At 39.4% G+C, this 26,813-nt stretch overlaps 1 protein-coding gene across 3 annotated transcripts; it reads right to left on the reverse strand.

Moving 5' to 3' along the window:
* GGNBP2 (gametogenetin binding protein 2) lies at positions 1-26,196 on the reverse strand. Of its 3 annotated transcripts, XM_036756054.1 has the most exons (14): positions 26,039-26,196; positions 25,089-25,305; positions 17,102-17,182; positions 15,556-15,809; positions 14,534-14,632; positions 12,454-12,567; positions 6,293-6,502; positions 4,951-5,125; positions 3,564-3,758; positions 2,933-3,080; positions 2,660-2,785; positions 2,424-2,572; positions 1,782-2,030; positions 1-647 (listed from the first exon to the last, which is right to left on the reverse strand). In XM_036756054.1, exons 2-14 carry the CDS (start codon positions 25,179-25,181, stop codon positions 444-446), a joined length of 2,097 nt encoding a protein of 698 aa, XP_036611949.1. In that variant the 5' UTR covers positions 25,182-25,305; positions 26,039-26,196; the 3' UTR covers positions 1-443. The 3 variants fall into 3 exon arrangements, with proteins under 3 accessions (XP_036611949.1, XP_036611947.1, XP_036611948.1); XM_036756052.1 differs by lacking the exon at positions 26,039-26,196 and having other exon boundaries at positions 25,089-25,416; XM_036756053.1 differs by lacking the exon at positions 26,039-26,196 and having other exon boundaries at positions 6,299-6,502; positions 25,089-25,385.
* Between the last annotated feature and the right edge of the window lie 617 nt (positions 26,197-26,813).

A 26,813-nucleotide genomic window follows, 5' to 3' on the forward strand; every position in this document is an offset into this window, starting at 1 on the left:
TATTAATAAATATTCTTTATTTTTAAATTTTGCACATTGCGCTTTAACATATTACATCCAAACATTTTTTTGCAAGTGGATGTCTACTTTGTAAAACCTTATATTCAGCTCATCATTTCTGTACAGAATTATAAGTACAACATTACTTTTTGCCACTAAGTTGCTTTTGTAAGTCTCACAGTAAGAGAAACATTTAATGAAAAGAGATGGCTTAAATTATAAGGCAGGCTTGCACAGCTACTCAACTAAATATACAAGCCTGAAGAAAGAACAAATTAATGAAGTTACCTCCACCAACGTCCCCGAAAACAAAAAAAGAGAAAAGAATCACATTGATTTAAGATAAAATTCTGCCAAAAGTCACTAAATTAAGAGTTTTTGAAAGAGAAGGCGCAGTAGTCATCTTGAGTGTTTCAATGAAAGACAGAGCTATTTTATTTATTTTAGTTTGCTCCGGCCGTTGTCAACCAGCCACTACAAATGGGCCTCTTGTGATCATTTAAGCGGCAGTATTTATTAAATTTCTCCTTCAGATGTTGTCGGTACTGTTCTCTATTGCTGTAGAAAGACTGGTTGTTTGCCATAAATGACTGTATTTCATCTTGTGAGATAAAGATTTCCTCATCTGAAGTGCATTCAGACTCATCCTGCAAAGGAAAGTAACTGTTAGTATAACAAGTGACTTGTGTAACAAGTTGAAATTCTAGGCTTGCTTGACCCTTAGGCTCAAATTCCTTATCTCTTAACCTGAAAACATCAACTAACTGAAGAGGATTCCAAGTATTGTCATCTACTGAATAACTACATAAATAATTTCTAATAAGGGCAGCTAGGTGGCTCAGTGGATAGAACACTGAGCCTTGAGTCAGGGACTCCTACCTTCCTGAGTTCCAATCTGGCCTCAGACACTTTCCTAGTTGTGTGACTCTGGGCAAGTCACTTAACCCTGTTGGCCTCAGTTTCCTCATCTGTAAAATGAACTGGAGAAGGAAATGGCAAACCACTCCAGTATCTCTGCCAAGAAAACCCTAAAATGGGGTCACGAAGAGCAAGGAATGACCAAACAACAACAAATCTCAGAACTGATATTTGTATGCACGTTTCTTGAAAAACAAAATTCAGCCTTCTCTATTTACACCCAGGACAGTATTATATTATAAACCCACTAAGTATTCCACTACAAGATCTGACTCCTCAGTACCACCCAAAGGGCCCTAATCATTGTTAACAATATCACAATCTTCATCTCATGAGCTGGGTCATTTGAGATGAGGTACAATTTGCCCATACTCCTGGCTCTACCAAGTTCCTTGTTCCTTCGTGGCATAAAACAGAGACAACAGAGGACTGTCACACCCTACTTAGGTTGAACAGCACATTCTTCACTTGTCTGGAAGAATGGCTCCCATAAACTGACAGAGAAACAGTCAGCAGTAATCAAGTTTCAAGGTTGATGATTCTGAACAGCATTTGCTATGAACAAAAGCTAACTTTTTGCCAGGGCTTGAAGTAGGAATATATAGTAACTACAAGGGTTAGTCTTAAATTCCAACAACTCTTCCAACCTACCCCAGGGACGTGGGGCTGGGAGAACAATCCAGCTCCTCATTTAGACACTGAGCTTTGAGTAGCAAAGAAGGGGTGTTCTACGTAGCCTGTGGCCCCTTTAAAGTAAAATTGAACTGTGGTCACTTAAAAAACCCCTAGAGCAGAGATTCTCTTTACTCCATCCTTCTCCCCAGGCTTGCAGACTTTACACCACCACCTGTCAGGATACTTACAAGGAGTTCAACTAAGCTCTTGGCACCTTTTCCAGAGTCAGGACCGAGTGACGCTTCTGCAGGTTCTGCAAATTGTGGTACGTTTTTCCTATGTTCAAACCAAGGCAGTGGCTGCCCACCCTTTTCGGAGCTGCAGCAATTTTCAGCATGCGAATCTTTGGTCTTGTCACGGTGATACACTGTGTGCATGGTATTTCCTAAGGTCTCTCGATTACTGGGATCTGTAATACAGCTTCCAAGCTTTTGGATCTGAAATCACAGTAAATAATTATTAAGCAAATTAATTACAATTCAAAACAGAAGACTCCTTGACAAATCTGTGGAAAGGGGGTACTTAAGTAATGAGAGATTATAGGAAAAATGAATTCAGCACTTTGAAATGGGATCTAACACTTAGATGAGCACCAAAGGAGACAAAAAGGGCTGACATTAACAGAAGAGCAGAAAGGAAATACAAGTCACAGCAGCTCCTTAAATACCTTAGAAAATCACAAAATAAATATACTGATCTTTAGGGTTTTTATTGTTTTTGCTTTATGGTTCCAAGTTATTCATCGAGTTATCACTTTAGATGCTGTGAATTGTATAAAATAATAAAACTGCAAAATGAGATTCTTGCTATAGACAAGTTATGATACCTACATGTTCATCACACTTCAACATTTTGCTTTTCTTTTTCTTCTTTTTGTTTTTTCCTTTTGTGTTATTCTCTTCAGAATTAGCCCAACACTCCACACAGCTATCGCCGTCTTCCTCTTTGTCATCACAGTGATGAACACAGGAATCATCACCTGAAAGAGGGGAATACTCTTCTGAATTGTGCTCTTAAAGAAAAGCAGCTACTGTAATAGAAATAAACAAGTTCATCCTGAACCTACCATGTTCATCATGGTTACATATGCCTTCAGTGCAGGCTACATCTGAGCCCTCCCGAGAACCTGTCTCACTCCCTTCCATGCTAGATGAGTATCCACAATCACTACCATTACAGTGCGGAGATAAACCTGAGAATAAATCAGAGGTTACAGTATGATTTGTACTTGTACTTAACATAATTTTCTCAGAACTAAGAAAAAAGGTCTACGACTATTTTCTTCTGTCTTAATGATAAATGAGGACAAACTTAAAGAATACTTGCTTAAATAGCTCACCTTTTTTTATTTTAGGAGATCCCAACAGATTGCCACTACTTGGACAGGTACATGAAGTGTTTTCATTGGTAACAATTACTTCTACGCAGCTGTTACCTTCTTCTGTACTGCCACAGGCTTTGCAGCTGTTTTCCACAAAGCCTGTCTCCTTAAGGGATCAAGGCGAAAATGATTATAAAGTCACTTAAATGATTTCCTTAGCATTTGTAATACAAAGGGATAAAGGGGGGTAGGAGCAGGTAAAAATGGCTTAATAATACTAACATTCAACTGGAACATAAGCCCCAAAATGTACAACTGTAAGTAAGCATTTACAAAAAGGTATATTCCAGAACTTGACAGATTCAAGACTTAATTATTTCAAGTAGGTCAAACATAATGATTTTATCTTTGAAGTTAGAGAATAAGTTTACAAAACAAAAAGATGTTATGTTTTTTGTTCTAACTCAGTTCTACTATTACTGCCTATTTTGGTATTTGATAGCAAAATGATGCAAAATTCAAATCCCAAAGAAAAGTAAAAAATAATGTATTTAAACTAGAAATACTCAAAAACCAGACTAGTGTTACAGGAAGATGCTTCTCTAAGGAATTTTTGGCATAGACTACTCATGAGTTGATTCAAAATTACCTTTTCTTGGCTTATTTCCTTTTCATCTGCTGTTTGCAAAGGGGCAGGAATGTCACATACACACTTATTTTTCCGCCTGTTCTTCCTTTTTTGGCGCTTCTTTTCTTGCTTGAGTTCTCGCACTCTTTCTTCTTCTGAGAACTCTTCACAGAGTTGTTCTAATCGGCTAATACCCTGTACTTTTTCCACAGCCATCTATTTAGAAAAATAAAAGATTATGCCATTGGATAATTTTTTACTCTAATTTGACAATTTAAGATGTTATCAGATTAAAACTAATAATGCATTTTGAAAATTAGCTTCCACTAAAGATTTTATAAATTTTCCAAAGATTCCCCCAATCCTCAAATACAGTGGGGAAAAAAAGAGTGTAATCTGACAATATACTTCCCCTCCCTACACACAATCTTACTTCAGCCAACAATACTTTTTCAGTGTTTTAAGACACCAAAGTTAATATAACTATACTTCTTAAAACCCAGATTTTGGGTTTTAAAGGTAGCCGAATTCTGTTAAAAGCTCTAGTTTCTAAAGATATAAAGGGAAAAGAGTGAAACGGGAAACAAGAAGAAATTTTTATAAAACAAAACACAAAATGAGTTGGAGAAGAATATGGAAAAACCTCTTCAGTATCTTTGCCCAAAAAAAACCCCAAATGGGGTCATACAGAGTTGGACGCAACTGAAACGACTGAACAACAACAACAACAACAAAAGATCAACCCCTAAAGTGTATCACAATGGGATACTTAATGACTAAATTTATTTCTCTCGAAGTATAATTGCAAACTTTTGACTTTGAAACAGCTTTCTATCTAGTAATATTGAAACAGGAACAGTTAAACTGGGGTCTACAAGTTTTCAAACTAGTGGCTGTGCTCTGAAACGTTAAATAATATTAAGATAAGACTAAAAAGATGTTATAGATATTTAAAACAGGGCAGGGGGAGGTAGAAGGGAGAAACTTTGAGTATAGTAAGGGGAAAAAAAACACCAAAAGGAGCTACGATAGAGAAAGCTAAATGATAAAACAGTGGAGAAAGGAAAATACCTTAAATTTAAAGTGAGTAAAATGTCCCTAAGGTTTTATTATATATGCTTTTAGACAGCTGTGTATTGCCAAGAGCTTTGCAATTTTTTATTAGTACTCTCACAAAATCCTGTTAAGTAACCACTAGTCTCCATTTTGTAGACTAGGAGTAAAAAAGTAGCAGGTAGATCAGAAAAGAGAAAAATTAGGTCTCCCCACCCCAAAAAGACCAAACACCCCTATGATGCCTATCAGCCACAAATGCTAAGAGAGGAAAATTATTTGGTTTCCCTGTTTAAAATTCAGTCCACTATTTTGATCAAGCACTCTCAGGTACTGAAATAGCTCCCCTCCGTACCTCAAAACTCTTGCGTAAAGCATCAACACCAAGATAGAAAAGCATCTGCCACGTCTGCTCCTCAGCCCGTAGTTTTTGCCAGATTCGATGCAGTCGTTCATAAAGATGAATACCCAGGCAGGTCAAAACTTCTTCTTGGGCTATGTCTATTGTCTTAGCATGCCTTTCCCTCCTCCTATAAAGCATTAAAATCAGGCAGTGACTTTCCAACAAATCTACCAAATTAATGCTTTCTGTGTCATCAAGTTTCTATTTTAACACAACCTGAACACTAATATGTAGTAAGAAAGCTAGGTATCTATAAATATACACAGATGTGTATATCTATGCATATGTAAACATACATGCATGTCTGTGATGTCAAGGACACAGAAACACACATGTGAGACTTAAAATCTTACTACAGCTAAAAAGGATGGTAATTCAGGAACTGGCACTTGAAGATTATAGCAACACAAATTCTATGTAGCAATTAGAACTTTGGAATTACCCAGTCAAATACAGTTCATTCAGTGTTTTTTTGTTTTTGTTTTTTGCTAAGGACAAAAAACCTGGAACTTTTCAAAGAAATGGAACATTAAGGAAGCAGGAAGATAGGGATAAGAACTAAATTATTCAGCTATATCTCTTATAGAAGAGAAGTGATCCTAAAATGAGAAACTAATTCACCCACACACAGAACAATTAAGGGATTAAGAATGTGCTCGATTAACAAGTGACCATCATTATTTTTTTTTCTAATTTTGTTTTCATGATACCTAGTCAAAGATCACATTTAGTTTGGAGGTTTTGTTTTCCTTTCTTAAATTTAAAGTAGCATGCACAGTTCATGAATTGCTTACCTTTAAAACAGAGCAATTCTATCCAAAGTGCTGACACCCTGCTGCCAAGCCCATAATCTTGAGCAACATTAGCAAAAGTGGTTTTTCCATAAAACTATTGGAGCCCCATTCACAGCAATTACCCAGACTAAAGCTATACAATTCCACATGAATGGAAAAGTCACTTTTAGATCATTTCAACTGAAAAAATTACATTCATATAACAAAAAACGTCCATCTCCTTTTGATCCAACTTGGAGCATGGAACTGAACCAATAGTCACGAACCATTTTCTTCCTATTTTTAGTCATAGAATAAAGAAATGTATACTTCTGTATCAACAGACAGAACCAAGAGAACATGTATTATGAAGGCTGACTTCAAAACATAGGCTTTATATCTAAGCATATGTAATGAGGCAAAGGTGCAGAAGAGATTTATTTACAAGGCTTAGAAACAAACTTTCGGTAATAAAATAAAGAAGCAAAGCGCTAGATAGCCCATTCTAGCAAATTACATACTCATACCCTCCTGCGAACTCTGGCTCAGCTCGACCCAACAGATGTGCAATGAAATCTGTTTCACAGCATACATGTATGTGTCGTTCATGTGGACAGCACCGCAAGCCTTCATATAGTGCAGCACAATAACCCTTCTCTTTGCTGCAATCAAGCTCACCAATAAGAATATTGTATGCTCGAAGTACTTTATTTTTGCAGTCAGTACAAAACCTAGTAAAAATTTAAAAAGGCAAGCAGTCAAAATAAGAATTGGCTATGATGTAGACTCAAAAGAATGTTAGTACTGGAAGGGATCTTAAGAGATCATTTAGTCCAATACCCTTATTTTACAAATGAGAAAACTGAGGCCAAGAAAAGGCAACTTGCCCAAAGAAACAAAGCTAGTGATAGAGTAGGGCCTAGAACCCAGGTCTCCTGAATTCTGCCCAGTATAGGGTCCTACTACTTTCGCTCTGCCTCATTTAGTAGATTAGCATAATGATGAAGACATTTTTCTCAATCTACATCATTAAGCAAGCCTCCAGGAATATGCTGAATGAACAGATGAATTTTAGTTTCCACTAAAATATACATTTTAATGTATCAAACAGTTTAAAATTTTCTATAAGGTTTTAAAATTCTATTTTACACAAACAATTTATTAAAAGTGTTGGACTTGGAGTCAGGAAGATCTGAGTTCGAATCCTGCCTCACTTACTAGCTGTATGACCCCAGGCAAGTCACTTAACCTCTCTCAGCCTCAGTTTCCTTATCTGTAAAATGGGGATAATAGCACCTACCTCACAGGGTGGCTGTGAGGATTAAACATATGTAAAGCGCTTTGCAAACCTTAAAGCGCTATAGAAATGCTAGTATTATTATTATTATTATTAAGAGAAAAAAGATTAGGTTCCTTATGTCTTAATATTCTTTAAGCTGAAAATCTTGTCATAATGTGGAGTACTAGCATCTGGCTGAGGACTGTCAAATCTAAAGTGAGTGACTGTATGTGTATGTGTGTGTGTGTGTGTGTGTGTGTGTCTGTGTCTGTGTCTGTGTATGTATGTATGTGTATGTAACTGAAAGAAACTGGTGTCATTGGTGTTACTCCCTCTACTCAGGCCCCCTCTTCCACAATTTCCTTACTAACTAGGGGCAAGCATCCCCTTTTTTCCACCCCTGCCCCCAACTCCACTTCTGGTGCTGGAGTGGGGTGTTAGTCTACTCCCCCATGTCCCATTCACCATCCCTTTAACTATCAGGAATAAAACTGCCCTCCCCTGACCTGACCATACCTATCCTATGTGTTATTTCCCCATTTAGAATATAAGCTCTTTGAGGGCAGGGACTGTCTTTGCTTTTTTATTTGTATCCCCAACATTTAACAAGAACACAGTTCTTAGCACATACTAAGTGCTTAATAAATGCTTTTTCATTCATTAATTCAACGTATACTTTTTCAAATTCAGGCATTTAGTAGACCTGGTAAAGAGACTGACACTTGCAAAGCCAACACTGTCACTCCTAAGTTCATCAGCCTTTAAAAAAAACAGTTAAAAAAAAAAAGCCATGACAGCAAAGCATTTTTTATTTTTTTTCAGAAGGCTATATAGACAGCTAAATACCAGACTTTTAGAAGTACAATTTTTGTTTCTTAAAATTTTGCTATACAGAGGAAGGATTAAGGTATGTGTTTAATAGCAGTACTTTAAGCATAGAAGCAAATAGCACTCTGCATATGAGTAACAGTAATGCTTAGAGTTTGCTAAGTCACTTAATGAAGGCAATTTTACTGTTTAACACATCATCTAATGATGCAATATCATAGAACTCAGTCCATTAATAGAGTGTCCCAAAAGTCTATTTTAAGCTATTAAGGCTTAAGGCTGCACTAAGACTTTTGGGACACTCTGTAGTACAATGAAACATTTACTGCTTTGTGCTCAGGAAAGCTCACATAAAAGTAGACAATGCTAAAAAAAAAAAAAAGAGGGGGACTATTTAGATATTCATAAAATATATATTACTATTTTCTACAAAGCGACTGACAAACAACACCTTAAAATTCAAACCATATCTCAATAAGATTTAGAAACACAGGAAAAAATAAGGACTTGAGATGTTTCAAATTAAGAATTTGACAGGCAATAGTTAGGCAAACACTCACTACTGAGCTTATCTTGGGAAAAGTCTCTTCCAGGAGTGAATTATGCAATTTGCAGCCTATCCATAATAACCTGCTTGCCCTCCTCCTATCTTTTTGCTTTACCTTAGAAACTCTGGTAAAAGCTGGGCAGAAGACAAATCAAATGCTAAGATAAAGTTCTGATTAAGCTGAGCTATTCTCTCCCCCAGTATATAACTCAGAAACTTAGTTATGACAAATAATTTAGTTTACATTTGAAACAGATGTTAAAATTCAAGGCATTTTAGGAAACAGGCAGTGATTTTTTTTATGATATAGCTCTTTATCAACATTACATTCAAAAGGCAGAAAGCCGGGTTTAGAAGAAAATTTCTCTTATTGGCAAGTAAGGCAGAACCATCAGAATAAGGAACTGACAGAAAATTCTTACAGTCAGTCAACGTAACCTTCCTCAATTCCAATATCTGCCAAAAAACACTGCTTAAAAAGCAAGAATTCCTGCCTTGAGTTGCCCTTTTTTCTCTATTAAAATTGAATGATATGCATCCCTCATGTAAATATAGAACATGACATAAATAGTGTGGATATTAACTACAGATATACAACACTCCAGATTGTGAGCTCAGAGAAAATAAGTACTTCATCACGCAGGACAGGCAGGGTTTAACCATCTCAGCAAAATGTATCGACATAGTAATTAGATTTGTCTAAGAGAAACTGGAAGATATCTGTAAAGGTAGAGCATGTGACTGAATAAAGGAACTACTCAACTATTCCTGTCTGCACTACCCCTCCTCCTTGAATAACAAACTTACTCAAGAGAAGTCTGTTTGCTGAATTGAGTAAGCCACAAATATAATGTATTCTACAACCCAGTACTGTAACTGAGGCGATTACAGTAAAAACTTTAGAGGGCTAGCTCTAAAAGCAGCTTTTTTCTTTTGGAAACACAGGAGTAAAAGGTGTCTCTTGGTAATACCAATGACTCCTAATTGTCTGCTCTAAGTTTTCCTAGAGGCAGTTTACAAATTTTTTCTAGGAATCATTCAAAGCAGTTATGACCACATACTCAATACAAATTGACTTAAAAGAAAGACTAAGGTGAATAAAAAAATCCTGAATTCAAGTAATTCTAAATCATGTTTTACTATAAATGAGAAAGTCTAAAAGAACCTATCCCAGACGTATAAAGGTGAGAAATACCATACGATAACTAATAGTTTGTACTTACAGTGTCTTGCCCATAGTAAGCACTTAATAAATGTTTTAGGTGAGTTATAAGGTAAGAGGTAGGGGAGAGGTTTCAAGTCTCTCTACAACTTCATTTTTTAGTAGTATTTAAAGACAAAGAACTCCCTGCTGTCGAGGGGTTTGTTTTCTTTTCCACAAGGAATAAATGAATGATTTAAGTGCCTACTATGTACAAACCACTATGCTAACTGCTGGGGATACAAATAGAAAAGTAAGACAGTCCTTGCTCTCATGGAGCTCACATTCTAATAGGGGAGACAACCCATGTAAGGTTCCAGCTGTATATCAGATGGAAAGGTTTCATGTTCCTTAGGTGCATCAACAAAGCAGACGTTAATGTCTCTTCTTTAATGTCATTTCCAGCCACAATATCTTATCCGTTTCTGTCGATGAACCACTTGACAGTGCCAAGGACTCTGGTGATAAGAACTTTCTTTTTGGGGTCTTCAAAAGATGTGGCTGTAGCACCTGCAGGAGCAGCAGTTGCCTAGCTGCTTCTCCACAAGGTTGCTTCCAAGGATGATGACTGTGGACATTGGTTTGGAAACATTGCTATTCCAAAGACTCTTGGGTTCAGGGTCCTGAGCTGTCCCCATCAGGGTCTGAGGGGAGATGGTGTCAAGGTGTCAGTTTGACTTGCCCGGCACATGCTGCCTCCTGTTTCTCCCTCGGGAATCCTTGATGCTTCAGTTAGGCTGGCTTGCCTGCCTATGTGTAACAACTGATTGGAAGCTGGTGGAGGATGACTGGCCCCCCTTTTCCACAGGAGCTGCCTCCCTGGATGATGGCTGTGGGGGCTGGGATGGAAGCAGGACTGGTGGTCTGGGGATGCTGCCAATCCCAGTGCTGTTGGTGGCAGTTGGTCAGCAGTTGGTGGTGGTGATGAGAAAGGTGGGCCCCTTCTCCACGATGATTTCTCCCCTCCATGGTGGTTGTAGGGGCTGGGCTGAAAGCAGGTCTGGTGGCTGGGGGACACTGCTATTCCCAAGGCCAGCCCTTCTACAAACTTAATCCCATCACCTCCCCATCTCCTCCAATAGACTGCCCCACAACCATCCCCCTTCCAGCTGAAATGTTTAACCTTTCTCCTTGCTCCTTCCTACTATCTACAAACATGTCCAGGTCCGTCCTAAACTTGGGGGGAGGAGGGGACCAACAACTCACTGGACCCTACTCTTTCAAGTGACTGGCCGTTCTCTCTCTTCCCTTTCACAGCCAAGAACAGACAAACCCTAGCTTTTTCAGAATCCTTATCCTTTTAGGCCTCTAAACAGCATTTGACATTATAGCCTACCCTTCTCCTCCTAGGTGCACACCCTCTTCTCTGAGTATTCATGACACTACTTACTCTTTTGATTCTATTGATTCTTCTCCCTTCTGACGGGCTTCTCAGTGTCCTTTACTGGATCACCCTCTCTCTACATGCACTTCCTGTGACCCGGTCAGCTTCCATGGGTATATTTATTATCTCCAGTCCTATATCACCAAATGCCCATTGGACATTTCTAACTAACATGTCCGAAAAAGAATTCCTCTTTTTCTCATCTAAACTTCCTATTTCTGTCAAAGGTACCATCATCTTCCCTTGGCATCATTCTTAACTCCTCATTCTCTCTTTCCACATATCTATTCAGTTCCTACATCTTGTCATTTCTACCTCATTATCTCTCATTTCTGTCCCTTTATCTCTACTCACAGAATCATCCCCCTAGTTCAGACTCTAACCTCTTACCTAAAGTATGGAAGTCTTATTGATCTCCTTGCCTCAAGTCTCTCCCTCTTTATTCCATCCTCCATGCTAATGCCAAATTGATATTCCTAAAGCAGAGATCTGACATACCACTTAACTGATCTAATAAACTCCAGTGGTTCCTTATTACCTCTAGGATCAAACACTGTGTTTAGCACAGAAAGCCTTTCAAAACCTGGCTCCAATGTACCTTTCCAACAACAGACATTGCTTGCCTTCGTGCATCTTGGTCCAGCCAAATTGAACTTTTTGTTTCTCCCATCTCCATGCCTTTACACAGGCTGATACACCTGGAATTCACTCCCCTCTCCACACATCCAACTTCCTAGAATTCCTTGCTTCCTTCAAGGCTCAGCTCAGATGCTACATTCTACATAAAACTCTTCTTGATCTGATCTCCCAGCTACTAGTAACTCACCTCAAAAATTACCTTGTATTTGTTTTGTATATACATCATGTACATGTGGTCTCCTCCTCTGATAGAGGGTAAGCTCCTTGAGGGCAAGGAGTGTTTCATTTTTATTTTTTTGTATCCCCAATGCCTAGCACAATGCCTGGAACATAGTATGGAGCTTAATAAATATCAATGAGTGATAAGGCTCCCCCAGTGTGGCTAGGGAAGGGATGGGGAAACAGGGCCCCAGATTACATTTGGGGAGCAGGGGTATACCGCTATATCTGGCCTTCTGCTATCTGCAACACCTGGAGAGTGCTGCCTACTTATGAATGATTGCAGCTGGCTTTGCAACTTATGATCTCAGTGGGCACTCAGTGCCTGGAGCACTGAGAGGTTAAATGACTTGCCCAGGGCCACATAGCCAGTATGTTTCAGAAGCAGAACTTACACCCCAGGTCTTCCTGGCTATGAGGCTAGCTCTTTAGCCACTATGCCATACTGTTGTATATGAAGGGCTATAGCTATTAACTTATATCTAGTCATTTGAAAATCATGCTGGAAAATGTTTCATGAGAACAAATGAGGGATAGGCACACTAAACATTTAATAACATTACTACACTTTATCGTAAGACTTACCTGTGTTTTCGCAGATAGGTTTCTAATGTTTCTAAAAGACAACTAGAATCAATTAAAACTACTTCATCCCTGCATTCCTGGGACATTAGTTCCCACACATCCATCCAACAACCTCTGCAGAAAGAAAAATGAATACCAACGTAAATAATGACTACATATGGACAACAGCACGTTCAAAAACAGGGTGAAGGATTGCTTTGTTTTACCTGGCTGTTCCCTGGAAAGGTCCATAATGGAAAATGATCCTACACTTGCTGTCCTTCCTGTGGTCTTCACTACTTTTCTTATCTGTACTTAGCTTCTCTGAACTGACACTGTTACTGCTCCCTTCACTGTAGTACAGTAGTAGTATTAAAAGACAAATATAAATCAAAGCCCCACAAATCTTTATCTATAAGGTATAAAATAAGCTAAATCTGTTTTGAACTACAACCTACGAGATATAGGTCAAACCCTATTACAATGAACTCTAAGATACTCTTCAAATTTGTTAGGAGTCATGCAATATTATCGTAACAACTGCTTAGAATAAGTAGGTCACTAGCTAAAGGTTCTTATATGTCTTTAAAGTTATAAGAGTTTTTTTGTAATGGAATTTGACCTTATTTCAGTGCTTTAAGATAACTAATGTATTTCAAGTATTCAGTGATATTGAGATAATCTAAAGTAGAATTAAGATTATATCTTTCTACAAAAGATCTGTGATTAAATATGAAAAGGTTAACACTAAGATAAGCAGTAGGTGGTTAATAAGATTATCAAGCTAAGAGCTTGCAACATTATCATTTTATGCATTAGTTTTTTACTTAAATGATTATACATCAAAATATTAACTAAAGAGTCTCATAATTTTTTTTAAATCACACTTTTAAAATTAGTCCAACAGTTAGGTCTTACCTAGAAAGAAACTTATAAGTAGCTATGAATCAGATTAAATATCACTAGACTGTAGCAGGCTATATGGTCTTTATCTTCAAACACTTCATGTATAGGTTGTATTTATGATCTGCCTTAAGCTATGTAAGAATAGATTTAAGTAGATGTAAAACATACTTAGGTCCCTCTATTTAGTCATCAAATAGGTTTGGGTATCACCTAAAAAGCATGAAAAATTAAAAATACTGCTAGAATACCTGACTTCTAAACTCAAACTATATGCCAGATTGCGATACAATTTTGGTTAACAGCCCACTCATGCAGAATCTAGTTCCTTATCTAATTAGAAAACTGCACCAGCGAGCACATAGGGTCTACCTCAGAGGGTAAGAAAAATTAACAAAAACAACAGGCATATAAAGTGAGTGCTACATTTATTTCATCCTTTCTTACAATGTAAGAGAATGTGCTCAAGGTCAAATCAAGAAAGAATTAAAACTGATTATTAACTCTAATTCAGTTTATTTTGAAGTGTTGACACCTTTAACTAACAAACACAATGGTGCTAATCATACTCTGACATAACTTGATTTTTAAAAGATTAAAAAGCCTGACTTTAGTTGATATCCATCCTAGATAAACAGGGACCACTTCCCAGTAACTGCATACGATACTCTGCCCTATGACAGAAGGATAACAGGAAATAGATAGAACAACCATACATTAGGTCTATGTCCCTAGAACTAACTTCTGAAAATGACTCAATGGTGATTTAATCATCAAGAAGGAGCAGCCTTAGATATTAACTCCAAAGAATGGTTTACATATAAAAGTTAGGTCATTAGAACAATTAAAGGAAACAATCGTTTATACTTAAAGCTATTGCCAGGATCCAAATAGGTCAAAGAAATATATTCTTATTCTTACTGGTTAAAGTAAACTTAATAACAACAAAACTATATTAGGGATCAATTCCATTCTAAAAGCTTAAAAGTTCTGATGTAAAAATATGCTTTACGATCAAATGTATTTAAAATATCAAGGCAAAAGGTCTTAAAAGAGTCATACTCAGATTGACATTTGTGGAAAATGTATAATCAACTGTGTGAAGAAATTCATGTTTTTCTTGGCCAATGATCATTGAGTTTACCTAACACTTATAATTCTAACAATAAATAGAATCTTTGTGTTCAACCAAACTTACCCCAAAGGTTTTGGTTTGTGTGTATCTAAGGAGTGCAACTGACATCTCTTGTTCTTCTTACTTTTTGGAATTGCATCTATCATGTCATTTAGTTTGGACCTATATCAAAACAAACATGTCAAGGATTACTCAAGATACTGAAGACTATTCCATTCCACACTGGATCTACACAATATAAGGTTGAACTAGTAGATGAGTTTTTATTAATGAAAATTCCTCTTCTGAAGAGTTTAATCATTTTAGTCTTTGCCATGATGATAATAATAGCTAGCAATTATATTGCCCTTTACACATGTTAGTTTAGTCCTCACAACAATCCTATAGATAGGCAATATAATTATTCTCATTTTACAGATAAGAAAATTGAGGCCCAGAGGGGTTAAGTGAATTGTCCAGGGTCACAAAGTCAATAAGTGTCAAGAGGAGGGACTTGAACTCAGGTCTTCTAGGCTCTAAGGCTGGCTCCCTATCTACTATTGTACACCAAGAGTTCATAACATTTTTTCTGTCACAGACCCCTCTGGCAGTCTAGTGAGATCTTTGAGCAAATGTTTCAAATGTACAAAATAAAATGCAAAGGATTATAAAGAACACCTATGATACCAAAATGCAGTTCTCAAAATATAAAAAAAAAAATTCATGGGCCCTACGCTGAGAACTCCGGAACTATATCAAAAGGTGATTTAATGAAGAAAATACATATACTACTTAAATACATACAGGTTTTTTTTCTTTAGAGAAGACTGAACTGAACAATGAAAAGCATTACCGTCTACACAGTCACCTGGCAAGTCTAAAGACTTATCTTCCCAAAGCTATGCTCCCAAACCTAGTGAAAAACCTTACTATGCTAATCATTATTTTGACTATTATTATCATTTCAAAATCAGCATCCACATACATGCCCCACTGGCAGACAATGACAAGCTTTTTAAGCAAATCTGTGAAAGATTTTATCCAGTGTGTGAAAACAGTTGTCAAAAATCACAATTTAAGCAAGCCATTTTTCTTGTTTGACTTACCCATGCACATAAAATAATGTATAAAGCTTCTTTGCATCAGTCATACAGCTTCGAGTAACAGAAAGGACTCCCTTGGGCCCTACAGTAAGAGGCTCAAGGGCAGGATTTCCCGACTCTACAAGCTGGGAAAAGAGGCGCTCCACACTGCGACGACAACCAACACATGGGACAAGCTGAGAAAGTGCACTCAAGACTTCACGCGATGTCACCATCATGGCAATATTGAGATCTTGCTGCTTAAGCATGCTATGTCGCTGAGAGCAAAAGGGAAAACAAAAATGAAAACAAGACCTTCAAAAATGGCACTAACAGGTAACAGCTAAAAAAGAATACCTAGAGGCTGATACCTGTAACAGCACAAGTGTTTTCCAAATATTGTATCCCTCACTGCTCAATAAAGACATTTTTAAAAAATAGATTTAACTGACATTTTTAGGATGAAAGTTCAAATGAATTACAAGTTTAGTGCATTTCAGTATTTCTCCAGTAGATGGTGCTGATGTGGGAAAGTGAATAAACGTGATACTATAGATTAGTGTTCTCCAAATGGGGGTGGTCCTATGGCATGACCCCAAAGGGTACATGAGCAATCAACTGCAGAGTGGAAAGATGGATCACATCCTACCCTCCCTGAGATAGCTAATCATAGGGCTCATCTTCAAAACAACATACTTATCCTTCACCCATTAGTCTCCAACAAAACTCTCATCCCCTTAGTGTAAATTCTCAACTTGCCCTTTCTAAAGCCAGTAAATGGCCCTTCAGGGCATATAACTTAATTCCCCACCACAGCAACTGTACCCAGGTACCACTGGCAAATTCACCACTCCCTATCCCCTCAGCAGACCCACCAGGAAAAAAAAATTTACTAGTAGGGTAGAAGATAAAAAAAGTTTGGAGACCATTGCTATAAATCAATGTGGAAATTATTACTTGTCCCCCTAAGTGTTTGTTCTTGTAAATTGTTATTTCTATTATTACTAATGTCCCCAGTTTTAAAAGGCCCCCAAAAAAGTTATGAAAGGGAATGGAGAGTAAGAAGAGTAAGACAGTCAACTGTTAAGAAATTCTCAATTTACACTTGCATTCAAGCTTTCGTTCACAATTCTCTGGAACTTTGTGAATTAAGATCTGTAATGCAAGCTAACAATCTGCCTTTTGTAAGGTCAATTCAATACACATTCCGTTTACATCTATGTCAGTTTCAAAATGAAATGATTAGAAAATTAACTATAAAATTTTATTTAGCTTCTCACATCATAAGGTTGATACCAAAAACACACTTAATCATATCTTGTGTCTGCCCCTTCCTCCAAAAGACAAATGGAAAGACAACAAAGTAGATTTGGAAATTTCAAGTCTTAAATACAAAATTTCTTTTCAAGATAATATCATCCAAGACCAGTCACTGTAACAGTCAAAGAAAGACCATAATTTAAAACTACAAAATTAATGCAATTTACACAGTTGTACTAAGTTAATTAACTTTTCAAGTTAAAGAATTACATTTAGCAAACACCTAATGCAATAATATTAAAGACTTTACCTGAATGAACTGCTTTAGTTGTGCACCGTTATTCTGATGCCCATCAAGATTTAGCACATTATCAGGAAATTCCATCACCATCTTAAAATAAAAAAATTTTAAAGAGCGTTCAAGCCAAAATTCTTTCCCCATCCTTGAAACATACAAATCACTGTTTACTAATTCATGAGCTGAATGGTTAATATTTAAGGGTAGATTTGCATGAATGCAACACCAACACCAGATTAAGGTTCCTCAGCCAAGTCCTACTCTGATGCCTCAGAAAAGAAGAGTAGTGACTTTGGGTTCTCTCAGGCCATACTAACAAAAATGTAAGCTCTGGAAGGCCCTATGCCATATGCCGAAAAAGATCTGAGTGTCTCTGATACTCAGTGATTGACTATATATCTTGTCTAAGAACCGGTCTGGTTAAGTACAGAGAGGCTCATCATCGGGACTGACCGCTGAGCGAAAAATCAACTGCTATAGGTGAAAAATTCAAATATTAAGTCATAAAGGAATTACAATCTAGATTGGCAGAAGGAATACCCAGAGTGACAAAAATCAGAGGTCCCTACAACTCCTTAAGAGTAGGTATCATGTTTTATCTAAGCTATTTTCCTCAAACATCTGGAACAGAACACTTAATAAATTTTGTGAAAGAATGAGTCATATTAACATGGATATGTTCCAACAACACATCAGTCAGAAACTTCATTGCAAACATGTTTTTTAAAAAAGACTTAACAGGAGGCAAAAAGATGCAGACCAGGACTTTAAACAAGCAAATTATGGTATGAAAAGGTCACTATCACATGCTAATGCTCCAAATAAGGGTGGAAAGAAGAACCACAATGATGACTTTTGTTAGGGAAGCCTGCCATATAGGCTATGCCAGGGCAAGGGAGAAAACAAGTTCTGGAGAGAAGCTGAAGGCCAAGTGACCCAACAGTACCCAGAAAAATAAGGAGCTTTCTGGGGGATCAAAGATCTAGAGTTGGAAGGAACCTCAGAAGTCATTGTTTAACTCCCTCATTTTATAGATAAGAAGTCTGAAGGCAAAGGAGGTTAAGTACTTCAGCCAAGGACACATGGCTAGTAAGCAGCAGAACAAGATTCAATTCCAGTCTGACTCTCAATTCAATGCTCTTTCCACTATACCACGCTCACTGTCTTCTCTATTCCTACATTATTTCCCGGGAATTCCTAACCCTTTTCCACGTGTCCCCGATATTCCTTTCACTTAAAAAAATTTATTTAATTAGGAACATTCATTCCACAATTAATTACTTGGCTTAAAATGTAAATGTTGTATTGAGGTAACCTACTAAACGTATACTAACCACTATAGGGGAGTGGTAAGAGTGTAAGGAAGAAAGGCAGCTCCAGCTCCGGGTATTGAAGGGGAAATCTGGAGGGAACAAATTCACTACAACCTGTTAACCATGTTTACCTTCACCCTGGGTAGCTTCCAAGAAAAAAAAAAATCGAACTTTTGTCAATTTACCATAAATGTAAGCTGTTTTATTTAATTTGTGCTTTCTTTTTAAATTTCTTGTGAAGCATAAAAGTGGCAAGAAAAAGCAGTTCTACTGGAAGGGAAGAGGGGGCAGGTGAAAGGGAATGAGTGAATCTTGCTCTCATCAGATTTGACTTAAAGAGGGAATAACATAAATACTCAATTGGGTATCTTACCCTTCAGGAAAGTAGAGGGGAAGGGATTAAGGGGTGGGGGTGGGGGGATGGTAGAAGGGAGGTCAGATGGGGTAGGAGGTAATCAAAAGCAAACACTTTTGAAAAATGACAGGCTCAAGGGAGAAAATATAAATAATATGAATAAAGGGGGACAGGATAGGATGGAGGGAAATATAGTTAGTCTTTCACAACATGACTGTTATGGAAGTGTGGCCTACACTGAATTGCTTGCCTTCTCAAGGAGGGTGGGTGGTGAGGGAGAAGGGGGAGAATTTGGAACTCAAAGTTCTAAAAAGAAATGCTCAAAAAAAAGTTGTTTTTACATGCAACTGGGAAATAAGATATACAGGCAATGGGGTATAAAAATCTATCTTGCCCTACAAGAAAGGGGAAAAGTGATTGGGGTGACAGAAGGGAGGGCAGACTGGGGAAAGGGGCAATCAGAATATACGCCATTTTGGGGTGGGGAGGGTAGAAATGGGGAGAAAATTTGTAACTCAAAATCTTGTGGAATCAATGTTGGAAACTAAAAATACTAAATAATAAAGAAAATTTTAAAAAAGATTTCTTGTGAAGGAATTCATTCCCAAAGGATTCAGTTAAGCAAGGTATCAATTGCTCTATTTAGATACAGTACTGTCCTTCAGTACTCTAATATTAAGGCAATCATTATCTATGTTTCTATAAGGGTGATTGAAAATTAGGTATTATACCTAACAGAGGAGCTACATGTACAGAATAGGCCACTGATTTTAAAAGCAAAATACTGCAGTATCAATAAAAACATCAAGTCCACCACATGCATTAGCATGTTCCTTCCTAGTCTCCTTAACATTTTAAAAGACCAGTCAGTCCTCCCTTCTTAAATATATTCAGTCTTATATGGTCAAATCTAAATCTCCTAAATCAGGGGCTGATTATCCAGTTTAATGATTAACTTTTTTGGTTTGTTTCTAGTTCTCCCTGGGTAGTCTGTTTAGGCTTTTTACTAGGATGTAAAATAGCAGAATAAAGGTGAACTCAGGTTATTTATCTTAATTTGGCTAATGCAATTTTAAATGGTTTAGCGAGGGAAAAGACAGTTAATCCAAAAACCTTACTTTATCCAGGAATCTTCAATTATAATACTCCTGTTTCTTTTATCATGAGAACTAGCTGAACTCAACCTGAGGTTCTGTTTCAATTGAGCCATTTAATAATAATCTAGTTACCAAATGATCTTAACTGATACGAAAAACACAAGATTGCATACTAAGTCATTGAAGTTTTAGGGTTTGGTTTTCTACATAAAAATAAATTCAGTTAGCAAGCAATTAAGCATTAGGACAAATCTTTGGGAGTTATATGATTCAATAGAAGCAACATGTCATTTCGTACCTATTTAAGTGGACTACTTAAAATTTGTATCCTTCATCTGCTTAACTGAGAAATATTACCATACTGTGTTGTAATTGGACATTATGCTTTATGTCCAGTTACACAAAACTGAACAGTAGTAGCTCATTACTTATACTATTTTTAGTCAGTCAACAAGCACTTATTAGGAGCCCAAAAATATCAATCTTGGAAGACCTGGAGGTTTTTTTTTTTTTTAAGATACAAACTTGAAGACCCGGTGCGTGATATCCTAAGTTCTAACTATATTTTGGGGGACTTTCATTTTTTTCCCTTCTAATAATGTTTTGCAGTCTTATGAAAGCAGAACAAAAGAAAATGCTCAATATATCACAGACTTTGATGCTCATCAGAACATTTATTCACAAGAAGCATTTATTAAGCACCTAGTATGAGCCACTGTACTTAGTAAGCCCTGATGATATAAAGCGGTGGAGGGTGAGTCCTTGCTCATAAAGAGCTCACAGTCTAATGGGGAAGACAACATGAAAACAGCTATGTACAAACAAGATATAGGCAGGATAAAAACTAGAGATAATCTTAGAGGGAAAGCATTATGGTTATTATACCCTTGTTTCATGAACCTTTACATTGTTTATAGATCAAGTTATATCACCAATATATCCTGTGTTGTGTCCGGCCTGGATTTGGCAGTCTTGCAAGGGCAGTCTAAACAGTGGATAATTTCCCTTGCAAGTGGTTTTATGCTATTTTTGTTAAATACCCAACATTCATATGCTAAATAATTTATTTCCAACAGTGTCTTCTGCCTTGGCAGCATTTTAGCCAAGTTCTGCATAAAGTACTATATTAAGTACATAAAGGGGAAAGAGGAAAAGATGGCTTTCTATTCTTTAAAATCACTTCTTAGGTGACCTAAACAGTATGGTCAAATATTCTGCATATGGACTCACCCAAAGATAGAACAGATGTTGTCTAGCATAGGGTTGCCATGAGCATCTAATGAGATATTTGTAAAGCACTTAGCACAGTGTCTGATGCTTAGTACAGGGGAACCCAGGGCCTCAAGGCCCGAAAATACGTCCCGTAAATCTTGGACTCAATCAAAAGGCCGCAACTGAGGCCCTAGAAGGCCACATGTGGCCTTGAGGCTGAAGGTTAGCCACCTCTGGCTTAGTAAGTGCTTAATGTTTATTCCCTTCCCTTGTTCTTAAGATTATTCCCCTGCTGTGCTGCCAGTGAGTGAGAGTATATTTATACAAATTATTTTCATTTATGTTATACTAAAAGGAACCCTGGGCCTTGCCATTCCTCTATCCCTTACTGCAGCCTTAAGTTTTTTTTTTGGCAACTGAACATTACGTGTTGTCTTCCAGCCAGCCCCTGTCCCTGTCCCAGGGCACCCCCATTAGAGCTGGAGCTCCTTGACAATAATATCTGTCTTACTTTTTCTTTGTATCCCCAGCACCTGGCACACAGTAAGTGCTTAATAAATGCTTTTCCATTCACTATCTTCTTTCACTTTTTATTTGCAACATAATTCCTTCTGCAAAATACATTTCAATGCTATTAAATCAAGATTCCAAAGAGAAAACATGAAACTACATACCTTTTGATAGCACACTAAATCCACACCTCCAAGTAGACGTTAATATTTATCATATACAAAGTCTAAAGTGTCTTTCTGGTAAATTTAAATACTCCAACTCTTCAAAGGTTTCACTAAAATGTAAACCCGTGTTCCTGGCATTTTCTAAATTTGTAACTCTAACAGAATTAAAAGCAACATGTTAATGCAGACAGACTTCTATTTCCTAAGTAGTCTGTAATAATAATCTTAAGGATTCTTTCTCAAGTAAGACAAGATGCCTATATATTATAGCACTGGACTGAAACGTTCAAACTATCTTCCTCACACTCTTACTACTATAGCACAAGGGCCTCCTACTGCTGAATGTTACAGTGATATTCAGGATTAGGAGATCTTTGTACTACATTAGCAGTATCTGAGATTACATCTTTTAAAAGGCTTCAAGGTTTGAGACTACAGATAGGGTCTAGATAGACTCCTAGATATATTTTAGTCTAACTTCTAACAAAAGTCCATTTTTAAAGAGCTACGAATATTTCACATTGGAAGAGAAGTCAGTTTTTGCTCATTTCACTCTACAAGTACTAAATGTGAGTTAAAACTATATTGCTCTTCAACCCATTCTACTAAACAAAGTTCAAATGTAGTTACTTTCTGTTTCTATCCCCAGTCTGATGTAGATATCCACTAGATAGATTTTAATCTGGCTGCTAACAAAAATCGATTTTTCAAAAGTACTAGAAGTATTTCACATTGGTAGAGAAAAGTGTCTAAAATTCTACAATCCCTCTCCCCGCCCCCCCTACCATTGCTATTGCTTCCTGGATCATAAGCAAGTTAGGAACAGAATCCACTAAGCACATGTCTACCAAGAAACAACCAATACTGATGATGATCACTAAAAATGCACCAAATGCATCAGTACTTTTCCAGAGAACATATTGTGCTCAGGACTTTATCAATGGATAACGGGAACCAAAGCTCAAACTCAATGAACTTCATAAACACCATTACTAAGACCATTTCCCACAAAAGCCCACCATACCCTCCTCTCTTGCAGAGGTACCATTACATGGTCTATTCCTTCCTAACCTCCCTGCTCCCTCACCCCCCATCCCCAAATCAACAGGTGACTACTGGGTTTGCTATTTCTCTTAAATTAGGGAGAGAGAGGGCTCTGCAAGAAGCTTATTTCCTCCATTATGGTATATCTGAGGAAAAAATATTTCACTAAAAACATTTAGTCATTAAAATATTAAACTCCTAAAGGAAATCATTCTCCTATGTGACTAAAATTCACGTTTGTTAAAGGTACATTTTTCCAACTTTAATGGTTTTCTTTAAAGGAAATGTTGCTTAAATTAAATTAAATTGAAGCTCTCTTTTTCCTAATCCTGAACTCAAGAAGGAAGATAAAACCTAGAAGCAGGGAAAAGCTAATTTTAAGTGACTTAAAAGAAAAATAAAATGTAGAGGGGAAAAAAGTCTTTTTTTAAAAAGCAAAATTTTAAATTATCACTGACAGATACTTAACCCAAACCCTCAAATACTATCTTTAAATGTTGAGATATCAGGCTATCATTGCTCATTAGGAGCTAAAGTTAAAATGTAGAACTGGAACATTGAACTTTTCATTAAGTATTCAAATTTTTGTGATTAGCTTCATACAATCTTCCTTACATCCAATGTCCTCTCCCTCCTCTTTATTCTCTAGTAGAATTTTTTTCACTTCCAGATCCTAGGGGAAAGGATATTTTGGGATAAACAAAAAGAGAGTACACATAATGTCTGCATGAGTGCTAAGTGCATGAGCCTTTATCTTAATGAATGAATAGACCATTTAAGACATCAAGGATGCTATATTAATTTTTTAATTTAAAATGAAGTTTCCCTAAATTTTTCATATAGAAGGTAATAAAGGGCACTCAAAACATGGAGCTATTTTCCGATAAATCTTCTTTCCTTAAAACTTAAGACAACAGAAAGTACTCCACCTTTTTTCCCATGAAAAAGCAACCAGACTAATTATAATGATAGCTTTTTGCCTTGAACATTCTAACAAATTACCCAGTTAACTCAGTTACATTTTTCAATTTTAAACAGAAGTACTGCACCTCAATCCAGTCTTGACACTGGCCAACAAGAATGTCATCTCTAACAATGACTTGCATTTTAACAGCTATTGTAAATTTCAGGTGACATTATTTTCACAATTACATGTAAAATCAATTAACAAACAATTTAGGTTTGAAACACATAAACCTTTGTCTTGAAAACAAGTTTATTTTCATCCAAATCTATTCTAAACTCAATAAACTTAAGTACTTCAGGATACCAAAAACATATTTCAAAAAAGAAAACGTTGATCAGAGATCTTTAAAAATAGTGACAAGCAACTGCACTCTTTATTTCCTGTTAAGATTCAATTGCAAGTTTTTGCCATTTCCTCCAAAAGGAAACACCTTTTTTTTTTCATATGGTACAGTAAAAACAGAGCCAGATAATACTGTAGGACTATTAACTCCTGAAAAGAATTGTAAACCCATAATTGTAGACGACAGAATCACACAGGAAGCGGCTTTTCTGGGGCTTTTTTGAGACAAGTTTATATCTTTTAAAAAAGCTTCTAAATAAACGATAATTGGAAAAAACACAAAGCTTTTTCTTTTTTAACGCCAGGAGCATCTATCTGAGCACAGCCTTCCGAGATAAATCATTCTTAGTTTCTTAAATGGGTTGGCCTATTCACAGAATAAATTATAGACACCCCCCCCCACCGCACCCCCCAGGGTAATTAAAACAAGATAGAGCTAAATAAAAATAATTCTGGTGAAATTGTTAACTGAATGGCTAGGCATGCCGATAAACTTCAGTATTTATGCTATCCTGCGGGTACAGTGCTGCATATAATGAAATACAAACATGCAGGTTGAGCAGCCCAGCTGTGACAGTTGCAGATAATCATTAAGTCTCCTCTGGGGTCGATGGCTTCAGAAAGAGATAGGCCCTAAAAATGCCCGTGGCTCTGGCGTTATTCTTAAGAGGCGTCTGAACTGGGGCACATTTCCTGGAATGGGACGAGCCCAATAGGGGTGGAGATGTAGGAAAGGCTGGCGAAAATCGGTGAGGGGGCGAGAAGCGGCCTGCTGGGGCCGGGGCGGCCCTGTCCAACCAAGGGGCAAGGAGTGAGTGTCGGGCTTAGGGAAGGCCTCGCCTCTGAGTTGCAACACCCTCGCCTTTCTCCAGTGCGCAGCTCTGGGGCTGGGGGAGGGGGAGAGGGGGGAACAGCTGCCAAGGCGGCGGAGGGAAAGGAGAGGAGAGGAGAAGCCAGGCTGGCCCAGCCCGGGCCCAGCCCGGCCCGCTCACCGTGAGGGTGTCGTCTATGTAGAGGGGAATCTGCCTCCTCTCGAAGGGGAACTCCTCCTCCCCGTCTCTGCACACCGCCACCAGCCGCGCCATCGTCTCCGATGTGGCTGCTGCTGCTGTCGCCGCCGTCACGACCGCTTCCCAGCCGCCGCCGCCGCTGCCGCTACCGCCGCCGCCGCCGCTCCTGCTGCTACTGCCGCCTCCTCCCTGCTCCTGCCTGCAACAGCCAAACCCCGCGAGCGTAAAGAGAGGCCGCCGCGGCGCCGCACATTCGCCACGGGGGGAGAGAGAGGGGAGGCCGCGCACGGACTCAGCGTTTTCCATCGCCCGATTCAACACGCTCGGAGCCAATCAGCGTCAAGAAACGCCCGAACCCGCCCTCCCCTCACCTCCCTCCACCCCCCCTTCTCCGCCCACGCCTTCGACCCGGCCTCCTGTCAGGAACACCAGACGGCGGAAGAGAACCGCCAGAGAGGGGGCTTCCCCAGCCAGTCAGAGCTGCCGCAGTCCCGGGCCCCGCCCGTCCCAGAGTTCAGAGGCCAGCCCCTCCTCCTTTGGCCCGATTGTCAGGCTTCCCCAGCCCAGGCTCGGCCCGGCTCCAGCACCCGCTCTGCCCTCCCGCCTCCAGCCACCGCGCGCGACCCCCCTCCCTCCTTTCCCTGCTCTCCCCTTCCAGGCGCGCCCCCGCAAACCAGGCGCGCTCCCGCCCTGTCAGGCCCCATTCCCAGGCGCGGCCCCGGATCGCCGTAGCCCAGCGCGGCCCCGCCCCAGGGAGGGGTCGGGCCCCGCCCCGAACCTCAGGGGGCGCAGGGGACGGAGTCTTCCCCATCCCCCCTCCCGAAGCCCTAGGCAGGGCGAGGGCCGAAGGGACCCGGAGCTCCTCACCCCCACTCCCCTACTCAGTCCAGGCCCTGGCTATCCCTGCCTAACCCTCTACCCTTCCCCATTACCGGCTAACGAGGCCCGGGGCGGGGCCGGGCTGGGCTGGGCTGGGCGGGAGCGCGGCTCTGAAGGCCGTTTCCTCTCCCAGGTCTGTCAGCCGCTCGCGCCGCGTGGGGAGGGAGGAGGGGAAGGGGGAGGGAGAGAGAGAGAGAGAGAGAGAGAGCACCGGGACAGAGGGGAGGGGCTGGGAGGGGGGAGGGAGAAGACGCCTACCTCCCGGAGCCCCGCCCCCTCTCGCGAGATTCCCGCCAGCCAACGGCCGCGCGCGGGAGCCTTTGCTTTCCTAACTGGCCCTACCCGGCGTCCCCAACGGCCGGTAGCTGCAGCTCGGTCCTTTGAAGCCGGACTGCCGGTCTTCACTTTCAACCCACGTCCGCAACACAAATCTGCTACGTTAAATCAGCCCAAAGCGAGAGTAGGGGGGTGGGAGCCGCCAGCCGAGGCCAGACCAGGGTAGGCGGGCAGGCGGGCGCGAGGAGAGGCCGGGCTAGGCCGCAGCGGTGGCTCTGGGGCCTGGGGAGCAGAGAGGAGGGTCTGTGAGGGCAGAGAGATGGCGAAGGTGGTGAGTAGAGAAGGGCGAGAGAAAGTGCAGGCGGGGGCGGGGCGGCGTGGAGGATTCGGAGAGTTGAACTTTGGGGAATTAGAATCCCTCCCTTGCCCCAGGCCCAACCCGCCTACGGTTGTGAGAAAAGGTCGGAAAAGCCTTCCCCCTCCTCCCAACTCCCTAAGAACAAGCCGCTTAGAGGCGCCTTCGAGCCACGTGTAAGACTTATTGGAGGGGCC

This window comes from Trichosurus vulpecula, chromosome 4, assembly GCF_011100635.1.
Source record: "Trichosurus vulpecula isolate mTriVul1 chromosome 4, mTriVul1.pri, whole genome shotgun sequence".
Taxonomy (NCBI): Eukaryota; Metazoa; Chordata; class Mammalia; order Diprotodontia; family Phalangeridae; genus Trichosurus; species Trichosurus vulpecula.